Source organism: Solea solea, chromosome 16 (genome assembly GCF_958295425.1).
Source record: "Solea solea chromosome 16, fSolSol10.1, whole genome shotgun sequence".
Lineage (NCBI taxonomy): Eukaryota > Metazoa > Chordata > Actinopteri > Pleuronectiformes > Soleidae > Solea > Solea solea.
Genome location: NC_081149.1, coordinates 4,884,626 through 4,908,360, shown reverse-complemented (window position 1 = coordinate 4,908,360; position 23,735 = coordinate 4,884,626). Strand labels below are relative to the sequence as shown.

Here is a 23,735-nt window from a genome sequence, read left to right as displayed (position 1 = left end):
AATTCAAGAGATTTCTTAAATCTCAGAATTTTTACCTTTTTCTCAGAATTCATGCTGTTTTTTTAATAACTTAACTTATTAAGTTATTAACTGGTTAGTTAGATAATTAGTGCTTTTATATTATATGTTCTGTTCTCCTTGTGTGTTATTTTGTTGTTTGTTTGTTGTTGTCACATGTTGAATTTTTAAGGTGAGCGTTGCAGGGACACCTTGTAAAAAAATAATATTATATTCGTTTGTTTGTTTACATGAACAACTGCATCAGGAAGTGTTAATGGGCGTGGTTCAACTTGATGATGTGGTAGGAAAAACGAAACTAAACCTCTCTGACTATTTATTGTTTTGTTTTTGCCCCAGTTTTATTCTTTTCACTCTCAACAGTGACTTCTGCTGCTGCTGCTGCTGTTGTTGTTGTTTCAACATGAAGTCGGCAGAAAACAAGCCCTCAGAGAAAAGAGCCCACAGTGAAGAGCAAGAGGAGGCAGATTCTGCTCAGAGGTAAAAGTCTGAGACTCTTCTTCACACAAGAAACACTTTCTTTAAGCAACACAATGTGTGTCTTGTTCTGTGGAACAAGACGACAGAGACTCCGACCGACTGCAGTGAGACGCAAAATTATTAAAGAGATGTAAATGACAAAAAACAACTTGATTTCCAAAACACAAAATTTGCTAAAATGTTTACATGGTGACATAAAGTGACTTCACAAAGACTTAATGACATAAAACGTCAAAGGGACAAGAGCGCGATTCAGAATGAAACAGAAAGCAACCACAAAGGCGCATGTAGAACCTGATAATGTAATAAATCCCTGATAATGTAATAACCCCGATAATGTAATAAAAATTTGCACTTGAGTCCATTGAAAATGTAATGAAACCTGATAATGTAATTACTTCCCGATAATGTAATAAAGTGCATTTCCCAATAATGTAATACACTTTTTACCAATAATGTAATAAAGTATTACAATCATTTAACAGCAGACCACCCGTTACTTGGGTTCAAGTGGTGATACTGAGTAAGCAACGCAAGCTTGAGAGCTCTAGCACCACAAACAGGACAAAGTTGGACATGCATGTATTTACATTAACTTTTGACTTGTTCATCCATTTTTCACAAACGATGTATCACTGGAACAGTTGGGCCAAGCCGAGTTCAACGCAAACTTAATGTTTTTTTCGGCCATATTGGATTTTCTGCCATCTTTGATTTGATCCATAACCTTTCAAAGGCTTCTCTTGTCACACATTTTGTGTAATCTTAATCAAAGGCACTTGGCCGTGGCAGCCAATCAAACATGACGTTGAGGTCACCAAACAGGAAGTAAGCCAATTTCTCTGCAACCCTTTAACATATTTTAACCAAACTTGGTACATAGATCGCCAAGCATTGTCATTGGATGAGAGCATGGCTTGTGCTCAAGTATCTGAGTTATGGGAGATACCAAGTCAGAGATATATACTGGAAGTAGAAGAGACAAGTGAGTTCATATCTATATACAGAATTTTGTAAATATGTTGATATCTCAAACTTTTCCAAACATTCATATTGTATTACTTCTTTTTCAAGGAGACCACAAGAAGTGGTGGAGGCCTGGATGCCGAAAGAAAGTTCAAATCCATGTTAAAAATAGTCATGATGAAGACATCAACCATAGAGTTCTAAGTTCTAAAATGATGACTTTAAAATGAGGTTGCTTTATAAGTTACTTGTGTGTTGTGTGTGTATTGTTGTGTGTTGAAATTAAGTTTAAACAGTTTAAACACAGCGCCCCCAGAGATCAAAGGTCACCATTTTTTGTGGTATCCCCAGGATGATGTCATGAATCTTTGTACCAAGTTTGGTTAAAATATGTTAAAGGTTTGCAGAGAAATTGGCTTACTTCCTGTTTGGTGACCTCAACGTCATGTTTGATTGGCTGCCACGGCCAAGTGCCTTTGAATTTCAAGATGTTGAATGCATTCGTGTGGCATGGTCTGAAGATCATCTGAACGATGTTTTGAGAAGATTACACAAAATGTGTGACAAGAGAAGCCTTTGAAAGGTTATGGATCAAATCAAAGATGGCAGAAAATCCAATATGGCCGAAAAAAACATTAAGGGTGCTTTGAACTCGGCTTGGCCCAAGGGTTCCAGTGATACATCGTTTGTGAAAAACGGATGAACAAGTCGAAAGTTAATGTACATACATGCATGTCCAACTTTGTCCTGTTGGTGGTGCTAGAGCTCTCAAGCTTGCGTTGCTTACACAGTATCACCACTTGAACCCAAGTAACGGGTGGTCTGCTGTTAAATGATTACAATATTGGGGAATTATTACATTATCAGGACCTGCGAAAAGAAGGCTAACCTGATAATGTAATAACCTCCTGTTAATGTAATACCTCATTACATTATTGGTAAAAAGTGTATTACATTATTGGGAAATGCACTTTATTACATTATCGGGAAGTTATTACATTATCAGGTTTTATTACTTTTTCAATGGACTCAAGTGCAAATTTTTATTACATTATCAAGGATTTATTACATTATCAGGTTCTACAGGCGCACAACACTGAAAGTAGCTGAAAAAATAGCATAAGATTTCCACAAAAAGAATTAAAATTATATCAAAATAATAGAAAGACTTCAAAGAAACAAAGTGACAACAAAAACACAAAGCTGATTTCAAGGGGACTCATAAAATGAAAGTATGAATGATATCCCATTGCCCGGTATCAGTAAGGGCAATGGGCATTGTTGATGCTGCCTCTTCTGTCAAGTTGCTGAAAAACACAAAGGTGATTACGGGTGTTGGTAAAGTAGTGGCTGAGGAAGGTAAGACTTTGCGTAATCTGCCCAGGTTGGCCTCAGACATCCCAGATATTGGTCAGGCAGCAGCCAAAGGGTCTCTCGCTCTTTCAAGTACAGACATACAATCACTTTCAAAGAGACAAAAAAGACAACAGAGAGAATAAGAACAACCACAAAAGAGACACAAAATGAGGACAAAGAGACAAAACATTAGTACATCTAAACAGGAAGCAACCACAAAGGCACATAATACCTGTAAAAGACACAAAATGAGTATACAGAGAACAAAATGACGCCACAGAGATGGAAAATTACTAAAATAAAAAAGACACAAAATGGCTTTAAACGGACATGAAATCACTACAAAGAGAATCAAACTGACGAGAGGGACACAAATTACTATAGAGAATCAAAATAGCTGGAAAAATTCCACAAAAAGTCTTAAAATGACATAAAAATAAGACAAAACGTGAGTACAAAGACTTCAGAGAAAAAGAAAAAATCAAAGCTGACTTCAAGGAGACAAAGAGACAAAAAAGTACAACAAAGAGACAATGACAAATTACTTTAACAAGAGAAAAAATGACAGCAAAAAATGATTGTAAAAAGACATAAAATGTCTGCAAACCAACAAAATCAAAATCTGGATGGTTGGTGTTTTGTGTCTCAAACAGGAAGGAGCTCCAGGAGACTTTGTTTCGTTATATCACAGACACCCTCCCCTACACGGACATGGTGAGAGGTTTCTGTGGGATGTCCTCCAAGTGGTTGCTCAGGAGGGAAACTGAATTAAACAAGATGACGGACATCAAGACGAGGGAGGAGCTTGCTGCCGTGATGAAGGACACTCGAGAAGGCCTGGCCAAGCTGGATCCCTTTCTGGATGCTCTGGAGAAGCTGGCGGTCACATCGCCTCACGTCTTCACACAGAACCGGGTGTTAGTCTTTCCTGAAGGCACCAGCTTTGAATGTGTCGAGGTCATCATCAATGCCGCACGGCAACTCTGCCCTGTCCTCCTGGAGTTCAAAAGAGACGCACAAGTCTTCTTCGTGCCCAAACTTCAAAATGTGGAAGTGCTTGCATATCAGTTGGACAAATACATTCAGACCACCCAGAAAATCTGCGAGACATTAGAGAAAAGGTGAGCAGAGAAATCCTTAACTGTCAACTCACAATGTTCATCCGTACATAAGACAATGAATGTGTTACCCTTAAAAGGAACTGTACTGGAACCATATATGCTGTGTTTCCATCATGGTTCGGTTTGGTCCAGTACAGTACAGTTTGGAATGGTAAAGCCCTGGGTCAGGCTTAGGTTTTGACTGAGAACAGTACTTGGTAGGCGGGGTGTGGGATGTGCCCCATGGCTGTGTAGACGTTGTACTGGTGCAACAACAAAGAACAACAACATCACCATACCATACCGTACCATTTTACTCTGGCACACGAAGGGAAGTGTGCCAAGAATGGAACGGCTGGGACAAGTTTTTATGGTACTACTATATGGTACTAAACACGGCTATAAAGAACACAAACAAATACAACAGAGCTCTGGCAGATGAGATCATGCAACCAAGGTGACGCCATTTTGGCAGACAACAACGCTGTTCATATTCACATGACATGTATAACCAGCATCATATATGTCAGACAACTGTTCCTTCAGCAGCTGTTTTTGTAAAAGGTAGGATGGTGGATAGATGTTGTGAGTCAGTATGATGAAACAGTTGGGAGAACATTTGACCAGATCACCAAAGATCCTGAGGATGGCAGAGGTTGGTCACTACTATAAAACACACTCAAAGTGAGTAGAGAAGACACAGTGATGGGGACCACAGACATGACTTTATATCAGGTACTGTCATTAATAATGAGGCTGTAGTTAGCATCCAGATATGCAGCTTCACAGTCAGCACTGGAAGGTAAACTTGAGGGAAATGTAGATTATGAGGACGAGTCTCAGCAGCAATATCTACTGCAGGCAGTAAGTGTAAGTCTCTTCCACAGATTCTTGAGTGACTTCAAATTGAAGACGATGAATGAGACTGTGGTGAATCTCCCTGTGGACGTGTCCGAGGAAGATGTACGCAGGATGCTTGATCATGTGAATCAGCTTGATGAGATCAGGTGAGTTTTACCACATACTCATGGTACCATTCATTTTAAAATGAGTGAATAGCTGTTTGTCTCGATATGTTAGTCCTGCGATGGACCTGTCCAGGGTAAAACCCAACTTTTGCCCAATGTCAACTGGGATAAGCTCCAGTGGCCCCACGACCCTTGTGTTATTCCATAAGACTTATCCCTTCACATCATTGTGGACATGGGTGGATGATGAAAGTGTGGTAGCCTGCCAAACTTTTATTACTTACTTTACTCTTTTGTCTTTGTCAGGATGAACGAGCACTTCCGGATGGTGTTCTTGTTTCAAGGAGAATCATGTGACACCTTCATCAGTGAGTTCAGCAAGCGACAGCCCACGATGGTCCAGTCACTTCAGGACCTGGAGGAGGTGGCTGTTCAGCTTAACAGGATGAATAAAGTGGCAAAGATCTCCAGTGTGACAGGCAGCTCAGTGGGGGCAATCGGAGGAGTGCTCTCCATTGTCGGCCTGGCGTTAATTCCTTTTACAGCAGGGTTGTCTCTTGGTCTGACAGCGACAGGGTTAGGGCTGGGAATCACCAGCGGAGTCAACAGTGCTGTCACCACCGCCACAGAGCTTGGAGTAAACGCCACACAAAAAAAGAAAGCCAGAGAAGTCCTCCAGAGCTTCATGGAGGATTTTCAGAGTCTCCAGAATTGCCTCCATGATGTGACCAATAAAACACTCTCCAAAATGGAAGACAATTTGTTTGATATGGCTGTAGGAGTGGCGTCGGTATCAGTAAGGGCAATGGGCATTGTTGATGCTGCCTCTTCTGTCAAGTTGCTGAAAAACACAAAGGTGATTACGGGTGTTGGTAAAGTAGTGGCTGAGGAAGGTAAGACTTTGCGTAATCTGCCCAGGTTGGCCTCAGACATCCCAGATGTTGGTCAGGCAGCAGCCAAAGGGTCTCTCGCTCTTTCAAAGTCAGCCAGGGCAGGTTTAATCGGACTCAACGCTCTTTTCATTGGCATGGACGTTTACTTCATCTATAAGGACAGCATCAGTCTTGCCGAAGGCACCGAGACCGAAGTCTCACAGTTCATCCGGGCCAGAGCTGCACTCTGGAGCTCAGAGATGGAAGCATTTCAGAGGATGCACGACTCCCTGTGTAAAGGCCAGCCAACATCGGAGAAGAATGAAGCTCTTCTGGAGACGCCTTACTATCCGGATTCCTGCACCAACAACAAAGAAATATAAAATATAAAAAAATATCACCATGCAGGGTCAGACCCGTCGCCAGACCTCAGTCTTAAGGGGGCATATGAAATGCATGGGGGGGTGGGGGCATTTTTTATTATCCTATATTCTATTCACGCAGCATGTAATCATCACGTTAAACATAACCAACAGCAATATGATCAGGTATAGCCTACAACCAGTGCGTAACTTGTAAATCATAAAGTATACGTATGACAGCGCAGGGATGATGAGAGGACACAGGTCCCGGAACGCATACAGAAAACAACAACACGCAAATGCCCACTTACAATGCTGTGGGACTTACAAGCCTCATGTCATGGGGACATGTCACATGACATGTCCCCTATTTATGAGCAACAATTTTGACCCCACCACTAAAAATTTTAATCAATTTATCATTAACACTCGAACTAGCGGAAGTAATGTACCTACTAGAAATATCATAGTTGTCATTTTGACCGTTTGTAATTCTTTGCATATAGTTTCAATAATCAAAGTACAAAGTGAAAATAAATAGATGTGTAATAAGAATACAGGTGGTGAGGAAGCAAAATGTGAATTCTAACAAGTGAGAAAATGTGTTTATTGATGAACAGAAATTGAATCCGCTCTTGAAATTACAGATAAAAGCCTGTTTTATTGTTTTCATTTATAACTCAATAGAAATTAATTATTTCTTTAAACTTAAAACTGTTGAATTAAATAATGAATTAACTTATGTATATGAAATCATTTCTCTTCTCTCTTGCTGCTCCTGTCGGGGCTCGTGCACCACGACGTGTCGGGCTTTTGTGCTCATGTGGACAGAACGCAGTTCAGTTGCGACGCACACGATCAAGTTTCTCTGTGTCATCAACACATTTGTTTATAAAGAACTGAGGCATTTATTGCAGCAAGGTCGAGGATATTACAAAACACTGCCACTGGTCATCTGCATGTGTTTTGCCCCAGTAGACAATGAGTGATGCGTGGTCACTTGCATTGTGCACTTTTCCAGGTTTGTCGTTGACTTAACGGCGATTATAATGTTAGGAATTTTCTACAGTGTGGACTTTTCCTCAGCAAGAAACCTTTCCAGGCAGAAATCTATACTTAATGATATGTAATTATGTAATTAATACTTTTTCTGATAATAAATGTGAGAGGAAACAACCCGACCATCTCCAGAGTTGTATTTAAGGTCAAAATGTTGCATCATGTCCTCATAAGGTTAAAAGTCCCCACAAAGATAGGTTTGAATCAAAGTTTGTCCACACAAACACATACACACACACACACACACATTCTCAGACAGCATTCTTACTGAGGACACTCATGCGTTCCATAACCCCTTACCTTAACCTCAACAGTCACAACTAAATGCTTAAACCTAATCCTAAAAACAACCCTTAGCCCTGAAAAAGCCCTTTGAAGTTGTATGAACCACTCAAAATGTCCCTATAAGGTAAAAAGTCCTCACAAAGATCAGAATCAGAATCAAAATCAGAATCAGAATCAGAATCAGAATCAGCTTTATTGGCCAAGTAGGTGAACGCATACAAGGAATTTGACTCCGGTTTCATCAAACACACGCTGTACATTAAACGTAAACATCGACATAACTTAACATACATTCAACAAAAGTGAATAAATAAGGTGTCCAGAGGTCCGGTCTATTTTTAAATATATATATTTAAGTATATAAACGATAAGGTGCAAAATAGTGAATAAATAAATAAACTGGTCAAGTGTTCAGTAGTGTGACGGCCTGGGGGAAAAAACTGTTCTTGTGTCTAGCAGTTTTGGTGTACAGTGTTCTGTAACGCCTGCCAGAGGGAAGAAGATCAAACAGCTTATTTCCGGGATGTGATTGATCTGCAGAGACACTACCTGCCCGTTTCTTGACTCTGGATGTGTTAATATGTGTTAATAAAGATAGGTTGGAATCAAAGTTTGTGCAGCAGTCTTACCGAGTCCTGAGCTCCTGACCCTGACCCAGAGGTCTCAAACTCGTGGCCCGCCAACTGTGTGTGGTGCTGGTACAGTTTAGAATAGTTCCCTGGTGTCCTAATGAACATGTCTGTGACATGCTTTGGTCAAAATACCATAAGGATGAAGCACCATAGCAGTTCAATAACCCTGCTAAACCCGCCCCTTTCAGAACGCTCGGTTTTGTGCATGGTCCCTTTATATGCAAATGAGACACAGGCAAACACACACCCAATTCTTCAGGGGGTTTCGGATTTGTCCTCTTTACAGCACTCACTCCCTCCACTTGTTCTCTGACAATATCAACATGGCAGCGTGCGCGGAAAACAGCGAGAGTGGCGTCACAGGAACAGACGTCCGACACAAGGATCAAGCCGAACACTGACCAACTGTAAATCAGTTAAAAACACTTAGGGACAGCACTGCTGATTGCTGCATAAACTGCAGCTGTATGTGACTGTATCAGACTGAGTCTGTGCTCCGGTCATGGAGGACGTACTGAACACATATTTTTAATTAGGACGTGTCAGAATGGTCAGTTATGACCTCTATTTGACCTTTTCTTAAACATGTGTGTGTTTGTATGTCCGTGAAATACGGTCGCTGACTAAATACGGCGACTGCTGGCCGCAGTCTGATGTGAAGTGGTGCGAACACACGAACACACGTTTGCTGACTTTATCCGGCACATTAGCTTCATATATAAAATCCTCTGAGGCTGGAAGTTTGTTTGGGGCACATATCCAGTTAATAAGGATTTATTAATTTGAGTTAATATAGAGCTGTTAATTAAAGGAAACACATCTTTAAACAGTTTGGTGGGGATAGGATCTAACTGACAGGTTGATGGCTTGGATGATGAAACTAATGATGTTACCTTATTTCTGACTTTAATCTCAGGATTCCGACTTTCTGACTATAATCTCAGAATTCTGAGAAAAAATTATTTATTTTAAATTCAAGAAAAGTCATAATTCTTAAATCTCAGAATTTTTACCTTTTTCTCAGAATTCATGCTGTTTTTTTAATAACTTAACTTATTAAGTTATAAACTGGTTAGTTTGATAATTAGTGCTTTTATATTATATGTTCTGTTCTCCTTGTGTGTTATTTTGTTGTTTGTCTGTTGTTGTCACATGTTGAATTTTTAAGGTGAGCGTTGCAGGGACACCTTGTAAAAAAAGAATATTATATTTGTTTGTTTGTTTACATGAACAACTGCATCAGTTCCTGATGCAGTTGTCATTGGGGAATGGGTTAAGTGATAATGGGCGTGGTTCAACTTGATGACGTGGTAGGGAAAACGAAACTAAACCTCTCTGACTATTTATTGTTTTGTTTTTGCCCCAGTTTTATTCTTTTCACTCTCAACAGTGACTTCTGCTGCTGCTGCTGCTGCTGCTGCTGTTGTTGTTGTTTCAACATGAAGTCGGCAGAAAACAAGCCCTCAGAGGAAAGAGCCAACAGTGAAGAGCAAGAGGAGGCAGATTCTGCTCAGAGGTAAAAGTCTTAGATTCTTCTCCACACAAGAAACACTTTCTTTAAGCACAATGTGTGTCTTACCCTTTATTGACATTGTATTGTTTATCATTAACAAACAGCAATCAGATCCAACAAAGGTGAGGGCATTGTGAGCTGAACAAATAAGACACAAAATGACGACAGAGACTCCGACCGACTGCAGTGAGAATTATTAAAGAGATGTAAATGACAAAAAATAACTTGATTTCCATAACACAACATTTCCTAAAATGTTTACATGATGACATAGAGTGACTTCACAAAGACTTAATGAAGTAAAACGTCAAAGGGACAAGAGAGCGATTCAGAATGAAACTGTAAGCAACCACAACACCATAAAGAGATGTAAAATTACAAAAAAAAGACTGACTAGAGGGATAAAAAATTACTACAGAGACTCAAAGTAGCTGAAAAAATGGCATAAGATTTCCACAAAAAGAATTAAAATGATATCAAAATAATAGAAAGACTCCAAAGAAACAAAGTGACAACAAAAACACAAAGCTGACTTCAAGGGGACTCATAAAATGAAAGTATGAATGAAAGTAAAATTACAGACATACAATCACTGACAAAGAGACAAAAAAAGACAGCAGAGAGAATTAGAACAACCACAAAAGAGACACAAAATGAGGACAAAGAGACAAAACATTAGTACATCTAAACAGGAAGCAACCACAAAGGCACATAATACCTGTAAAAGACACAAAATGAGTATACAGAAAACAAAATGACGCCACAGAGATGGAAAATTACTAAAATAAAAAAGACACAAAATGGCTTTAAACGGACATGAAATCACTACAAAGAGAATCAAACTGACGAGAGGGACACAAATTACTACAGAGAATCAAAATAGCTGGAAAAATTCCACAAAAAGTCTTAAAATGACATAAAAATAAGACAAAACGTGAGTACAAAGACTTCAGAGAAAAAGAAAAATCAAAGCTGACTTCAAGGAGACAAAGAGACAAAAAAGTACAACAAAGAGACAATGACAAATTACTTTAACAAGAGAAAAAAATGACAGCAAAAGACTGAGAAAATTATTATAAAAAGACATAATGTCTGCAAACCAACAAAATCAAAATCTGGACGGTTGGTGTTTTGTTTTCTCCACACAAGAAACACTTTCTTTAAGCAACACAATGTGCGTTTTCTGTTGCATATAACAACTGTAGAACGTCACATATGGGAATTAGGGCTTGACTCTTTACTGCTAAAGTTCCTGTGTTTTATTTAGACAGACACAACGATAAACACAATGTAGCTAAAAGCTCTTTTCTCGGGAATAAAACAGAGCTTTTATGGCATCTCGAGCCACGTCACACTTAAGTCTTATGATTCTTATGTTTATCATTAACAAACAGCAATCAGATCAAACAAAGGTGAGGGCATTGTGAGCTGAACAAATAAGACACAAACTAACGACAGAGACTCCGACCGACTGCAGTGAGACGCAAAATTATTAAAGAGATGTAAATGACAAAAAACAACTTGATTTCCATAACACAAAATTTGCTAAAATGTTTACATGGTGACATAAAGTGACTTCACAAAGACTTAATGAAGTAAAACGTCAAAGGGACAAGAGAGCGATTCAGAATGAAACAGAAAGCAACCACAAAGGCGCATGTAGAACCTGATAATGGTAATAAATCCCTGATAATGTAATAACCCTGATAATGTAATAAAAATTTGCACTTGAGTCCATTGAAAATGTAATAAAACCTGATAATGTAATTACTTCCCGATAATGTAATAAAGTGCATTTCCCAATAATGTAATACACTTTTTACCAATAATGTAATAAAGTTTTACATTAACAGGAGGTTATTACATTATCAGGTTAGCCTTCATTTCGCAGGTCCTGATAATGTAATAATTCCCCAATATTGTAATCATTTAACAGCAGACCACCCGTTACTTGGGTTCAAGTGGTGATACTGAGTAAGCAACGCAAGCTCGAGAGCTCTAGCACCACCAACAGGACAAAGTTGGACATGCATGTATGTACATTAACTTTTGACTTGTTCATCCGTTTTTCACAAACGATGTATCACTGGAACAGTTGGGCCAAGCCGAGTTCAACGCACCCTTAATGTTTTTTTCGGCCATATTGGATTTTCTGCCATCTTTGATTTGATCCATAACCTTTCAAAGGCTTCTCTTGTCACACATTTTGTGTAATCTTCTCAAAACATCGTGCAGATGATCTTCAGACCATGCCACACGAATGCATTCAACATCTTGAAATTCAAAGGCACTTGGCCAGGCAGCCAATCAAACATGACGTTGAAGTCACCAAACAGGAAGTAAGCCAATTTCTCTGCAACCCTTTAACATATTTTAACCAAACTTGGTACATAGATTTGCCAAGCATTGTCATTGGATGAGAGCATGGCTTGTGCTCAAGTATCTGAGTTATGGGAGATACCAAGTCAGAGATATATACTGGAAGTAGAAGAGACAAGTGAGTTCATATCTATACACAGAATTTTGTAAATATGTTGATAACTCAAACTTTTTCAAAACATTCATATTGTATTACTTCTTTTTTAAGGAGACCACAAGAAGTGGTGGAGGCCTGGATGCCGAAAGAAAGTTCAAATCCATGTTAAAAATAATCATGATGAAGACATCAACCATAGAGTTCTAAGTTCTAAAATGAGGACTTTAAAATGAGGTTGCTTTTCTGGATATAAGTTACTTGTGTGTTGTGTGTGTATTGTTGTGTGTTGAAATTAAGTTTAAACAGTTTAAACACAGCGCCCACAGAGATCAAAGGTCACCATTTTTTGTGGTATCCCCAGGATGATGTCATGAATCTTTGTACCAAGTTTGGTTAAAATATGTTAAAGGGTTGCAGAGAAATTGGCTTACTTCCTGTTTGGTGACCTCAACATCATGTTTGATTGGCTGCCACGGCCAAGTGCCTTTGAATTTCAAGATGTTGAATGACTTCGTGTGGCATGGTCTGAAGATCATCTGAATGATGTTTTGAGAAGATTACACAAAATGTGTGACAAGAGAAGCCTTTGAAAGGTTATGGATCAAATCAAAGATGGCAGAAAATCCAATATGGCCGAAAAAAACATTAAGGGTGCGTTGAACTCGGCTTGGCCCAACTGTTCCAGTGATACATCGTTTGTGAAAAACGGATGAACAAGTCAAAAGTTAATGTACATACATGCATGTCCAACTTTGTCCTGTTGGTGGTGCTAGAGCTCTCGAGCTTGCGTTACTTACACAGTATCACCACTTGAACCCAAGTAACGGGTGGTCTGCTGTTAAATTATTGTAATACTTTATTACATTATTGGTAAAAAGTGTATTACATTATTGGGAAATGCACTTTATTACATTATCGGGAAGTTATTACATTATCAGGTTTTCTTACATTTTTAGTGGACTCAAGTTGAAATTTTTATTACATTATCGGGGTTATTACATTATCAAGGATTTATTACATTATCAGGTTCTACAGGCGCACAACACTGAAAGTAGCTGAAAAATAGCATAAGATTTCCACAAAAAGAATTAAAATGATATCAAAATAATAGAAAGACTTCAAAGAAACAAAGTGACAACAAAAACACAAAGCTTACTTCAAGGGGACTCATAAAATGAAAGTATGAATGGAATTAAAATGACAGACATACATCACTTACAAAGAGACAAAAAAGACAACAGAGAGAATTAGAACAACCACAAAAGAGACACAAAATGAGGACAAAGAGACAAAACATTAGTACATCTAAACAGGAAGCAACCACAAAGGCACATAATACCTGTAAAAGACACAAAATGAGTATACAGAAAACAAAATGACGCCACAGAGATGGAAAATTACTAAAATAAAAAAGACACAAAATGGCTTTAAACGGACATGAAATCACTACAAAGAGAATCAAACTGACGAGAGGGACACACATTACTACAGAGAATCAAAATAGCTGGAAAAATTCCACAAAAAGTAAAAAAATCTGGATGGTTGGTGTTTTGTGTCTCAAACAGGAAGGAGCTCCAGGAGACTTTGTTTCGTTATATCACAGACACCCTCACCTACACGGACATGGTGAGAGGTTTCTGTGGGATGTCCTCCAAGTGGTTGCTCAGGAGGGAAACTGAATTAAAAACGATGAAGGACATCAAGACGAGGGAGGAGAAAGGTAAAGCCTTTTGGGAGAACATCAAGAGGAAGGTGACAGCAGACAGCTGGCGTGAAGAGCTGCAGCAAGAACTCGCTGCCGTGATGGAGGACACTCGAGAAGGCCTGGCCAAGCTGGATCCCTTTCTGGATGCTCTGGAGAAGCTGGCGGTCACATCGCCTCACGTCTTCACACAGAACCGGGCATTAGTCTTTCCTGAAGGCACCAGCTTTGAATGTGTCGAGGTCATCATCAATGACGCACGGCAACTCTGCCCTGTCCTCCTGGAGTTCAAAAGAGACGCACAAGTCTTCTTCATGCCCAAACTTCAAAATGTGGAAGTGCTTGCATATCAGTTGGACAAATACATTCAGACCACCCAGCAAATCTGCGCGACGTTAGAGAAAAGGTGAGCAGAGAAATCCTTATCTGTCAATTTTCACATTGTTCATCCGTACATAAGACAATGAATGTGTTACCCTTAAAAGGAACTGTACTGGAACCATATATGCTGTGTTTCCATCATGGTTCGGTTTGGTTCAGTACAGTTTGGAATGGTAAAGCCCTGGGTCAGGCTTAGGTTTTGACTGAGAACAGTACTTGGTAGGCGGGGTGTGGGATGTGCCCCATGGCTGTGTAGACGTTGTACTGGTGCAAAAACAAAGAACAACAACATCACCATACCATACCGTACCATTTTACTCTGGCACACAAAGGGAAGGGTGCCAAGAATGGAACGGCTGGGACAAGTTTTTATGGTACTACTATATGGTACTAAACACGGCTATAAAGAACACTAACAAATACAACAGAGCTCTGGCAGATGAGATCATGCAACCAAGGTGACGCCATTTTGGCAGACAACAACGCTGTTCATATTCACATGACATGTATAACCAGCATCATATATGTCAGACAACTGTGCCTTCAGCAGCTGTTTTTGTAAAAGGTAGGATGGTGGATAGATGTTGTGAGTCAGTATGATGAAACAGTTGAGAGAACATTTGACCAGATCACCAAAGATCCTGAGGATGGCAGAGGTTGGTCACTACTATAAAACACACTCAAAGTGAGTAGAGAAGACACAGTGATGGGGACCACAGACATGACTTTATATCAGGTACTGTCATTAATAATGAGGCTGTAGTTAGCATCCAGATATGCAGCTTCACGGTCAGCACTGGAAGGTAAACTTGAGGGAAATGTAGATTATGAGGACGAGTCTCAGCAGCAATATCTACTGCAGGCAGTAAGTGTAAGTCTCTTCCACAGATTCTTGAGTGACTTCAAATTGAAGACGATGAATGAGACTGTGGTGAATCTCCCTGTGGACGTGTCCGAGGAAGATGTACGCAGGATGCTTGATCATGTGAATCAGCTTGATGAGATCAGGTGAGTTTTACCACATACTCATGGTACCATTCATTTTAAAATGAGTAAATAGCGTTTGTCTCGATATGTTAGTCCTGCGATGGACCTGTCCAGGGTAAAACCCAACTTTTGCCCAATGTCAACTGGGATAAGCTCCAGTGGCCCCACGTACCCTTGTGTTATTCCATAAGACTTATCCCTTCACATCATTGTGGACATGGGTGGATGATGAAAGTGTGGTAGCCTACCAAACTTTTATTACTTACTTTTCTCTTTTGTCTTTGTCAGGATGAACAAGCACTTCCGGATGGTGTTCTTGTTTCAAGGAGAATCATGTGACACCTTCATCAGTGAGTTCAGCAAGCGACAGCCCACGATGGTCCAGTCACTTCAGGACCTGGAGGAGGTGGCTGTTCAGCTTGACAGGATGAATAAAGGGGCAAAGATCTCCAGTGTGACAGGCAGCTCAGTGGGGGCGATCGGAGGAGTGCTCTCCATTGTCGGCCTGGCGTTAATTCCTTTTACAGCAGGGTTGTCTCTTGGTCTGACAATGACAGGGGTAGGGCTGGGAGTCACCAGCGGAGTCAACAGTGTTGTCACCACCGCCACAGAGATAGGAGTAAACGCCACACAACAAAAGAAAGCCAGAGAAGTCTTCCAGAGCTTCATGGAGGATGTTCAGAGTCTCCAGAATTGCCTCGATGATGTGATCAATAAAACACTCTTCAAAATGGAAGACAATTTGATTAATTTGGCTGTAGGAGTGGGCAAGGTTGTGAGTAAGACCAGTCGTATCGTTAAGGGCATTGATGGCATTGTTGATGCTGCCTCTTCTGTCAAGTTGCTGAAAAACGCAGAGGCGATTGCGGGTGTTGGTAAAGAAGTGGCTAAGGAAGGTAAGACTTTGCGTAGTGTGTCCAGGTTGGCCTCTGACATCCCAGATATTGGTCAGGCAGCAGCCAAAGGGCCTCTCGCTCTTTCAAAGTCAGCCAGGGCAGTTGGAATCGGACTCAACGCTCTTTTCATTGGCATGGACGTTTTCTTCATCTGTAAGGACAGCATCAGTCTGGCCAAAGGCACCGAGACCGAAGTCTCACAGTTCATCCGGGCCAGAGCTGCACTCTGGAGCTCAGAGATGGAAGCATTTAAGAGGATGCACGACTCCCTGTGTAAAGGCCAGCCAACATCGGAGAAGAATGAAGCTCTTCTGGAGACGCCTTACTATCCGGATTCCTGCATCAACAACAAAGAAATATAAAATATAAAAAATATCATCATGCAGGGTCAGACCCGTCGCCAGACCTCAGTCTTAAGGGGGGCATATGAAATGGATGGGGGCATTTTTTATTATCCTATATTCTATTCACGCAGCATGTAATCATCACGTTAAACATAACCAACAGCAATATGATCAGGTATAGCCTACAACCAGTGCGTAACTTGTAAATCATAAAGTATACGTATGACAGCGCAGGGATGATGAGAGGACACAGGTCCCCGGAACGCATAAAGAAAACAACAACACGCAAATGCCCACTTACAATGCTGTGGGACTTACAAGCCTCAATTTAAAATAATATCCATGGTATAAACGTTATGACAATAATTTACAATTATTAAATGCCCACATCACCACAGGTGGGACCATAGGCGTCAGAGGACATGTCCCCTATTTATGAGCAACAATTTTGACCCCACCACTAAAAATTTTAATCAATTTATCATTAACACTCGAACTAGCGGAAGTAATGTACCTACTAGAAATATCATAGTTGTCATTTTGACCGTTTGTAATTCTTTGCATATAGTTTCAATAATCAAAGTCAGTCAGTCAGTCATCATCTACCGCTTTATCCTCCACCAGAGGGTCGCGGGGGGTGCTGTGCCAATCTCAGCTACATCGGGCGATAGGCGGGGTACACCCTGGACAGTTCGCCAGTCCATCGCAGGGCCACACACAGATAGAGACAAACAACCATTCACTCTCACACTCACTCCTATGGTCAATTTAGAGTGTCCAATTTACCTATCCCCACATTGCATGTTTTTGGACTGTGGGAGGAAGCCGGAGTACCCGGAGAGAACCCACGCACACACGGGAAGAACATGCAAACTCCATGCAGAAAGGCCCTTGTTCCAACCGGGGCTCGAACCCGGGTCTTCTCGCTGCAAGGCGAGAGTGCTAACCACTACACCACCGTGTGGCCCAATAATCAAAGTACAAAGTGAAAATAAATAGATGTGTAATAAGAATACAGGTGATGAGGAAGCAAAATGTGAATTCTAACAAGTGAGAAAATGTGTTTATTGATGAACAGAAATTGAATCCGCTCTTGAAATTACAGATAAAAGCCTGTTTTATTGTTTTCATTTATAACTCAATAGAAATTAATTATTTCTTTAAACTTAAAACTGTTGAATTAAATAATGAATTAACTTATGTATATGAAATCATTTCTCTTCTCTCTTGCTGCTCCTGTCGGGGCTCGTGCACCACGACGTGTCGGGCTTTTGTGCTCATGTGGACAGAACGCAGTTCAGTTGCGACGCACACGATCAAGTTTCTCTGTGTCATCAACACATTTGTTTATAAAGAACTGAGGCATTTATTGCAGCAAGGTCGAGGATATTACAAAACACTGCCACTGGTCATCTGCATGTGTTTTGCCCCAGTAGACAATGAGTGATGCGTGGTCACTTGCATTGTGCACTTTTCCAGGTTTGTCGTTGACTTAACGGCGATTATAATGTTAGGAATTTTCTACAGTGTGGACTTTTCCTCAGCAAGAAACCTTTCCAGGCAGAAATCTATACTTAATGATATGTAATTATGTAATTAATACTTTTTCTGATAATAAATGTGAGAGGAAACAACCCGACCATCTCCAGAGTTGTATTTAAGGTCAAAATGTTGCATCATGTCCTCATAAGGTTAAAAGTCCCCACAAAGATAGGTTTGAATCAAAGTTTGTCCACACAAACACATACACACACACACACACACATTCTCAGACAGCATTCTTACTGAGGACACTCATGCGTTCCATAACCCCTTACCTTAACCTCAACAGTCACAACTAAATGCTTAAACCTAATCCTAAAAACAACCCTTAGCCCTGAAAAAGCCCTTTGAAGTTGTATGAACCACTCAAAATGTCCCTATAAGGTAAAAAGTCCTCACAAAGATCAGAATCAGAATCAAAATCAGAATCAGAATCAGAATCAGCTTTATTGGCCAAGTAGGTGAACGCATACAAGGAATTTGACTCCGGTTTCATCAAACACACGCTGTACATTAAACGTAAACATCGACATAACTTAACATACATTCAACAAAAGTGAATAAATAAGGTGTCCAGAGGTCCGGTCTATTTTTAAATATATATATTTAAGTATATAAACGATAAGGTGCAAAATAGTGAATAAATAAATAAACTGGTCAAGTGTTCAGTAGTGTGACGGCCTGGGGGAAAAAACTGTTCTTGTGTCTAGCAGTTTTGGTGTACAGTGTTCTGTAACGCCTGCCAGAGGGAAGAAGATCAAACAGCTTATTTCCGGGATGTGATTGATCTGCAGAGACACTACCTGCCCGTTTCTTGACTCTGGATGTGTTAATATGTGTTAATAAAGATAGGTTGGAATCAAAGTTTGTGCAGCAGTCTTACCGAGTCCTGAGCTCCTGACCCTGACCCAGAGGTCTCAAACTCGTGGCCCGCCAACTGTGTGTGGTGCTGGTACAGTTTAGAATAGTTCCCTGGTGTCCTAATAAACATGTCTGTGACATGCTTTGGTCAAAATACCATAAGGATGAAGCACCATAGCAGTTCAATAACCCTGCTAAACCCGCCCCTTTCAGAACGCTCGGTTTTGTGCATGGTCCCTTTATATGCAAATGAGACACAGGCAAACACACACCCAATTCTTCAGGGGGTTTCGGATTTGTCCTCTTTACAGCACTCACTCCCTCCACTTGTTCTCTGACAATATCAACATGGCAGCGTGCGCGGAAAACAGCGAGAGTGGCGTCACAGGAACAGACGTCCGACACAAGGATCAAGCCGAACACTGACCAACTGTAAATCAGTTAAAAACACTTAGGGACAGCACTGCTGATTGCTGCATAAACTGCAGCTGTATGTGACTGTATCAGACTGAGTCTGTGCTCCGGTCATGGAGGACGTACTGAACACATATTTTTAATTAGGACGTGTCAGAATGGTCAGTTATGACCTCTATTTGACCTTTTCTTAAACATGTGTGTGTTTGTATGTCCGTGAAATACGGTCGCTGACTAAATACGGCGACTGCTGGCCGCAGTCTGATGTGAAGTGGTGCGAACACACGAACACACGTTTGCTGACTTTATCCGGCACATTAGCTTCATATATAAAATCCTCTGAGGCTGGAAGTTTGTTTGGGGCACATATCCAGTTAATAAGGATTTATTAATTTGAGTTAATATAGAGCTGTTAATTAAAGGAAACACATCTTTAAACAGTTTGGTGGGGATAGGATCTAACTGACAGGTTGATGGCTTGGATGATGAAACTAATGATGTTACCTTATTTCTGACTTTAATCTCAGGATTCCGACTTTCTGACTATAATCTCAGAATTCTGAGAAAAAATTATTTATTTTAAATTCAAGAAAAGTCATAATTCTTAAATCTCAGAATTTTTACCTTTTTCTCAGAATTCATGCTGTTTTTTTAATAACTTAACTTATTAAGTTATAAACTGGTTAGTTTGATAATTAGTGCTTTTATATTATATGTTCTGTTCTCCTTGTGTGTTATTTTGTTGTTTGTCTGTTGTTGTCACATGTTGAATTTTTAAGGTGAGCGTTGCAGGGACACCTTGTAAAAAAAGAATATTATATTTGTTTGTTTGTTTACATGAACAACTGCATCAGTTCCTGATGCAGTTGTCATTGGGGAATGGGTTAAGTGATAATGGGCGTGGTTCAACTTGATGACGTGGTAGGGAAAACGAAACTAAACCTCTCTGACTATTTATTGTTTTGTTTTTGCCCCAGTTTTATTCTTTTCACTCTCAACAGTGACTTCTGCTGCTGCTGCTGCTGCTGCTGCTGTTGTTGTTGTTTCAACATGAAGTCGGCAGAAAACAAGCCCTCAGAGGAAAGAGCCAACAGTGAAGAGCAAGAGGAGGCAGATTCTGCTCAGAGGTAAAAGTCTTAGATTCTTCTCCACACAAGAAACACTTTCTTTAAGCACAATGTGTGTCTTACCCTTTATTGACATTGTATTGTTTATCATTAACAAACAGCAATCAGATCCAACAAAGGTGAGGGCATTGTGAGCTGAACAAATAAGACACAAAATGACGACAGAGACTCCGACCGACTGCAGTGAGAATTATTAAAGAGATGTAAATGACAAAAAATAACTTGATTTCCATAACACAACATTTCCTAAAATGTTTACATGATGACATAGAGTGACTTCACAAAGACTTAATGAAGTAAAACGTCAAAGGGACAAGAGAGCGATTCAGAATGAAACTGTAAGCAACCACAACACCATAAAGAGATGTAAAATTACAAAAAAAAGACTGACTAGAGGGATAAAAAATTACTACAGAGACTCAAAGTAGCTGAAAAAATGGCATAAGATTTCCACAAAAAGAATTAAAATGATATCAAAATAATAGAAAGACTCCAAAGAAACAAAGTGACAACAAAAACACAAAGCTGACTTCAAGGGGACTCATAAAATGAAAGTATGAATGAAAGTAAAATTACAGACATACAATCACTGACAAAGAGACAAAAAAAGACAGCAGAGAGAATTAGAACAACCACAAAAGAGACACAAAATGAGGACAAAGAGACAAAACATTAGTACATCTAAACAGGAAGCAACCACAAAGGCACATAATACCTGTAAAAGACACAAAATGAGTATACAGAAAACAAAATGACGCCACAGAGATGGAAAATTACTAAAATAAAAAAGACACAAAATGGCGGACATGAAATCACTACAAAGAGAATCAAACTGACGAGAGGGACACAAATTACTACAGAGAATCAAAATAGCTGGAAAAATTCCACAAAAAGTCTTAAAATGACATAAAAATAAGACAAAACGTGAGTACAAAGACTTCAGAGAAAAAGAAAAATCAAAGCTGACTTCAAGGAGACAAAGAGACAAAAAAGTACAACAAAGAGACAATGACAAATTACTTTAACAAGAGAAAAAAATGACAGCAAAAGACTGAGAAAATTATTATAAAAAGACATAATGTCTGCAAACCAACAAAATCAAAATCTGGACGGTTGGTGTTTTGTTTTCTCCACACAAGAAACACTTTCTTTAAGCAACACAATGTGCGTTTTCTGTTGCATATAACAACTGTAGAACGTCACATATGGGAATTAGGGCTTGACTCTTTACTGCTAAAGTTCCTGTGTTTTATTTAGACAGACACAACGATAAACACAATGTAGCTAAAAGCTCTTTTCTCGGGAATAAAACAGAGCTTTTATGGCATCTCGAGCCACGTCACACTTAAGTCTTATGATTCTTATGTTTATCATTAACAAACAGCAATCAGATCAAACAAAGGTGAGGGCATTGTGAGCTGAACAAATAAGACACAAACTAACGACAGAGACTCCGACCGACTGCAGTGAGACGCAAAATTATTAAAGAGATGTAAATGACAAAAAACAACTTGATTTCCATAACACAAAATTTGCTAAAATGTTTACATGGTGACATAAAGTGACTTCACAAAGACTTAATGAAGTAAAACGTCAAAGGGACAAGAGAGCGATTCAGAATGAAACAGAAAGCAACCACAAAGGCGCATGTAGAACCTGATAATGGTAATAAATCCCTGATAATGTAATAACCCTGATAATGTAATAAAAATTTGCACTTGAGTCCATTGAAAATGTAATAAAACCTGATAATGTAATTACTTCCCGATAATGTAATAAAGTGCATTTCCCAATAATGTAATACACTTTTTACCAATAATGTAATAAAGTTTTACATTAACAGGAGGTTATTACATTATCAGGTTAGCCTTCATTTCGCAGGTCCTGATAATGTAATAATTCCCCAATATTGTAATCATTTAACAGCAGACCACCCGTTACTTGGGTTCAAGTGGTGATACTGAGTAAGCAACGCAAGCTCGAGAGCTCTAGCACCACCAACAGGACAAAGTTGGACATGCATGTATGTACATTAACTTTTGACTTGTTCATCCGTTTTTCACAAACGATGTATCACTGGAACAGTTGGGCCAAGCCGAGTTCAACGCACCCTTAATGTTTTTTTCGGCCATATTGGATTTTCTGCCATCTTTGATTTGATCCATAACCTTTCAAAGGCTTCTCTTGTCACACATTTTGTGTAATCTTCTCAAAACATCGTGCAGATGATCTTCAGACCATGCCACACGAATGCATTCAACATCTTGAAATTCAAAGGCACTTGGCCAGGCAGCCAATCAAACATGACGTTGAGGTCACCAAACAGGAAGTAAGCCAATTTCTCTGCAACCCTTTAACATATTTTAACCAAACTTGGTACATAGATTTGCCAAGCATTGTCATTGGATGAGAGCATGGCTTGTGCTCAAGTATCTGAGTTATGGGAGATACCAAGTCAGAGATATATACTGGAAGTAGAAGAGACAAGTGAGTTCATATCTATACACAGAATTTTGTAAATATGTTGATAACTCAAACTTTTTCAAAACATTCATATTGTATTACTTCTTTTTTAAGGAGACCACAAGAAGTGGTGGAGGCCTGGATGCCGAAAGAAAGTTCAAATCCATGTTAAAAATAATCATGATGAAGACATCAACCATAGAGTTCTAAGTTCTAAAATGAGGACTTTAAAATGAGGTTGCTTTTCTGGATATAAGTTACTTGTGTGTTGTGTGTGTATTGTTGTGTGTTGAAATTAAGTTTAAACAGTTTAAACACAGCGCCCACAGAGATCAAAGGTCACCATTTTTTGTGGTATCCCCAGGATGATGTCATGAATCTTTGTACCAAGTTTGGTTAAAATATGTTAAAGGGTTGCAGAGAAATTGGCTTACTTCCTGTTTGGTGACCTCAACATCATGTTTGATTGGCTGCCACGGCCAAGTGCCTTTGAATTTCAAGATGTTGAATGACTTCGTGTGGCATGGTCTGAAGATCATCTGAACGATGTTTTGAGAAGATTACACAAAATGTGTGACAAGAGAAGCCTTTGAAAGGTTATGGATCAAATCAAAGATGGCAGAAAATCCAATATGGCCGAAAAAAACATTAAGGATGCGTTGAACTCGGCTTGGCCCAACTGTTCCAGTGATACATCGTTTGTGAAAAACGGATGAACAAGTCAAAAGTTAATGTACATACATGCATGTCCAACTTTGTCCTGTTGGTGGTGCTAGAGCTCTCGAGCTTGCGTTACTTACACAGTATCACCACTTGAACCCAAGTAACGGGTGGTCTGCTGTTAAATTATTGTAATACTTTATTACATTATTGGTAAAAAGTGTATTACATTATTGGGAAATGCACTTTATTACATTATCGGGAAGTTATT

General features: G+C 39.5%; 2 protein-coding genes across 2 annotated transcripts; both read left to right on the top strand.

The window, feature by feature from the left end:
• The first annotated feature begins 317 nt into the window (after nt 1-317).
• Nucleotides 318-6,197, top strand: LOC131474937 (uncharacterized). The gene is made up of 4 exons (XM_058652670.1): nt 318-498; nt 3,474-3,941; nt 4,808-4,927; nt 5,195-6,197. Exons 1-4 carry the CDS (start codon nt 422-424, stop codon nt 6,141-6,143), a joined length of 1,614 nt encoding a protein of 537 aa, XP_058508653.1. The 5' UTR covers nt 318-421; the 3' UTR covers nt 6,144-6,197.
• Nucleotides 6,198-9,376: 3,179 nt separating this feature from the next.
• On the top strand, nt 9,377-16,457 carry LOC131474933 (uncharacterized). Its single transcript, XM_058652666.1, has 4 exons — nt 9,377-9,614; nt 13,653-14,195; nt 15,059-15,178; nt 15,446-16,457. The coding sequence occupies exons 1-4, from the start codon at nt 9,382-9,384 to the stop codon at nt 16,413-16,415; spliced, it is 1,866 nt and encodes a 621-aa protein (XP_058508649.1). The 5' UTR covers nt 9,377-9,381; the 3' UTR covers nt 16,416-16,457.
• Nucleotides 16,458-23,735: the final 7,278 nt, after the last annotated feature.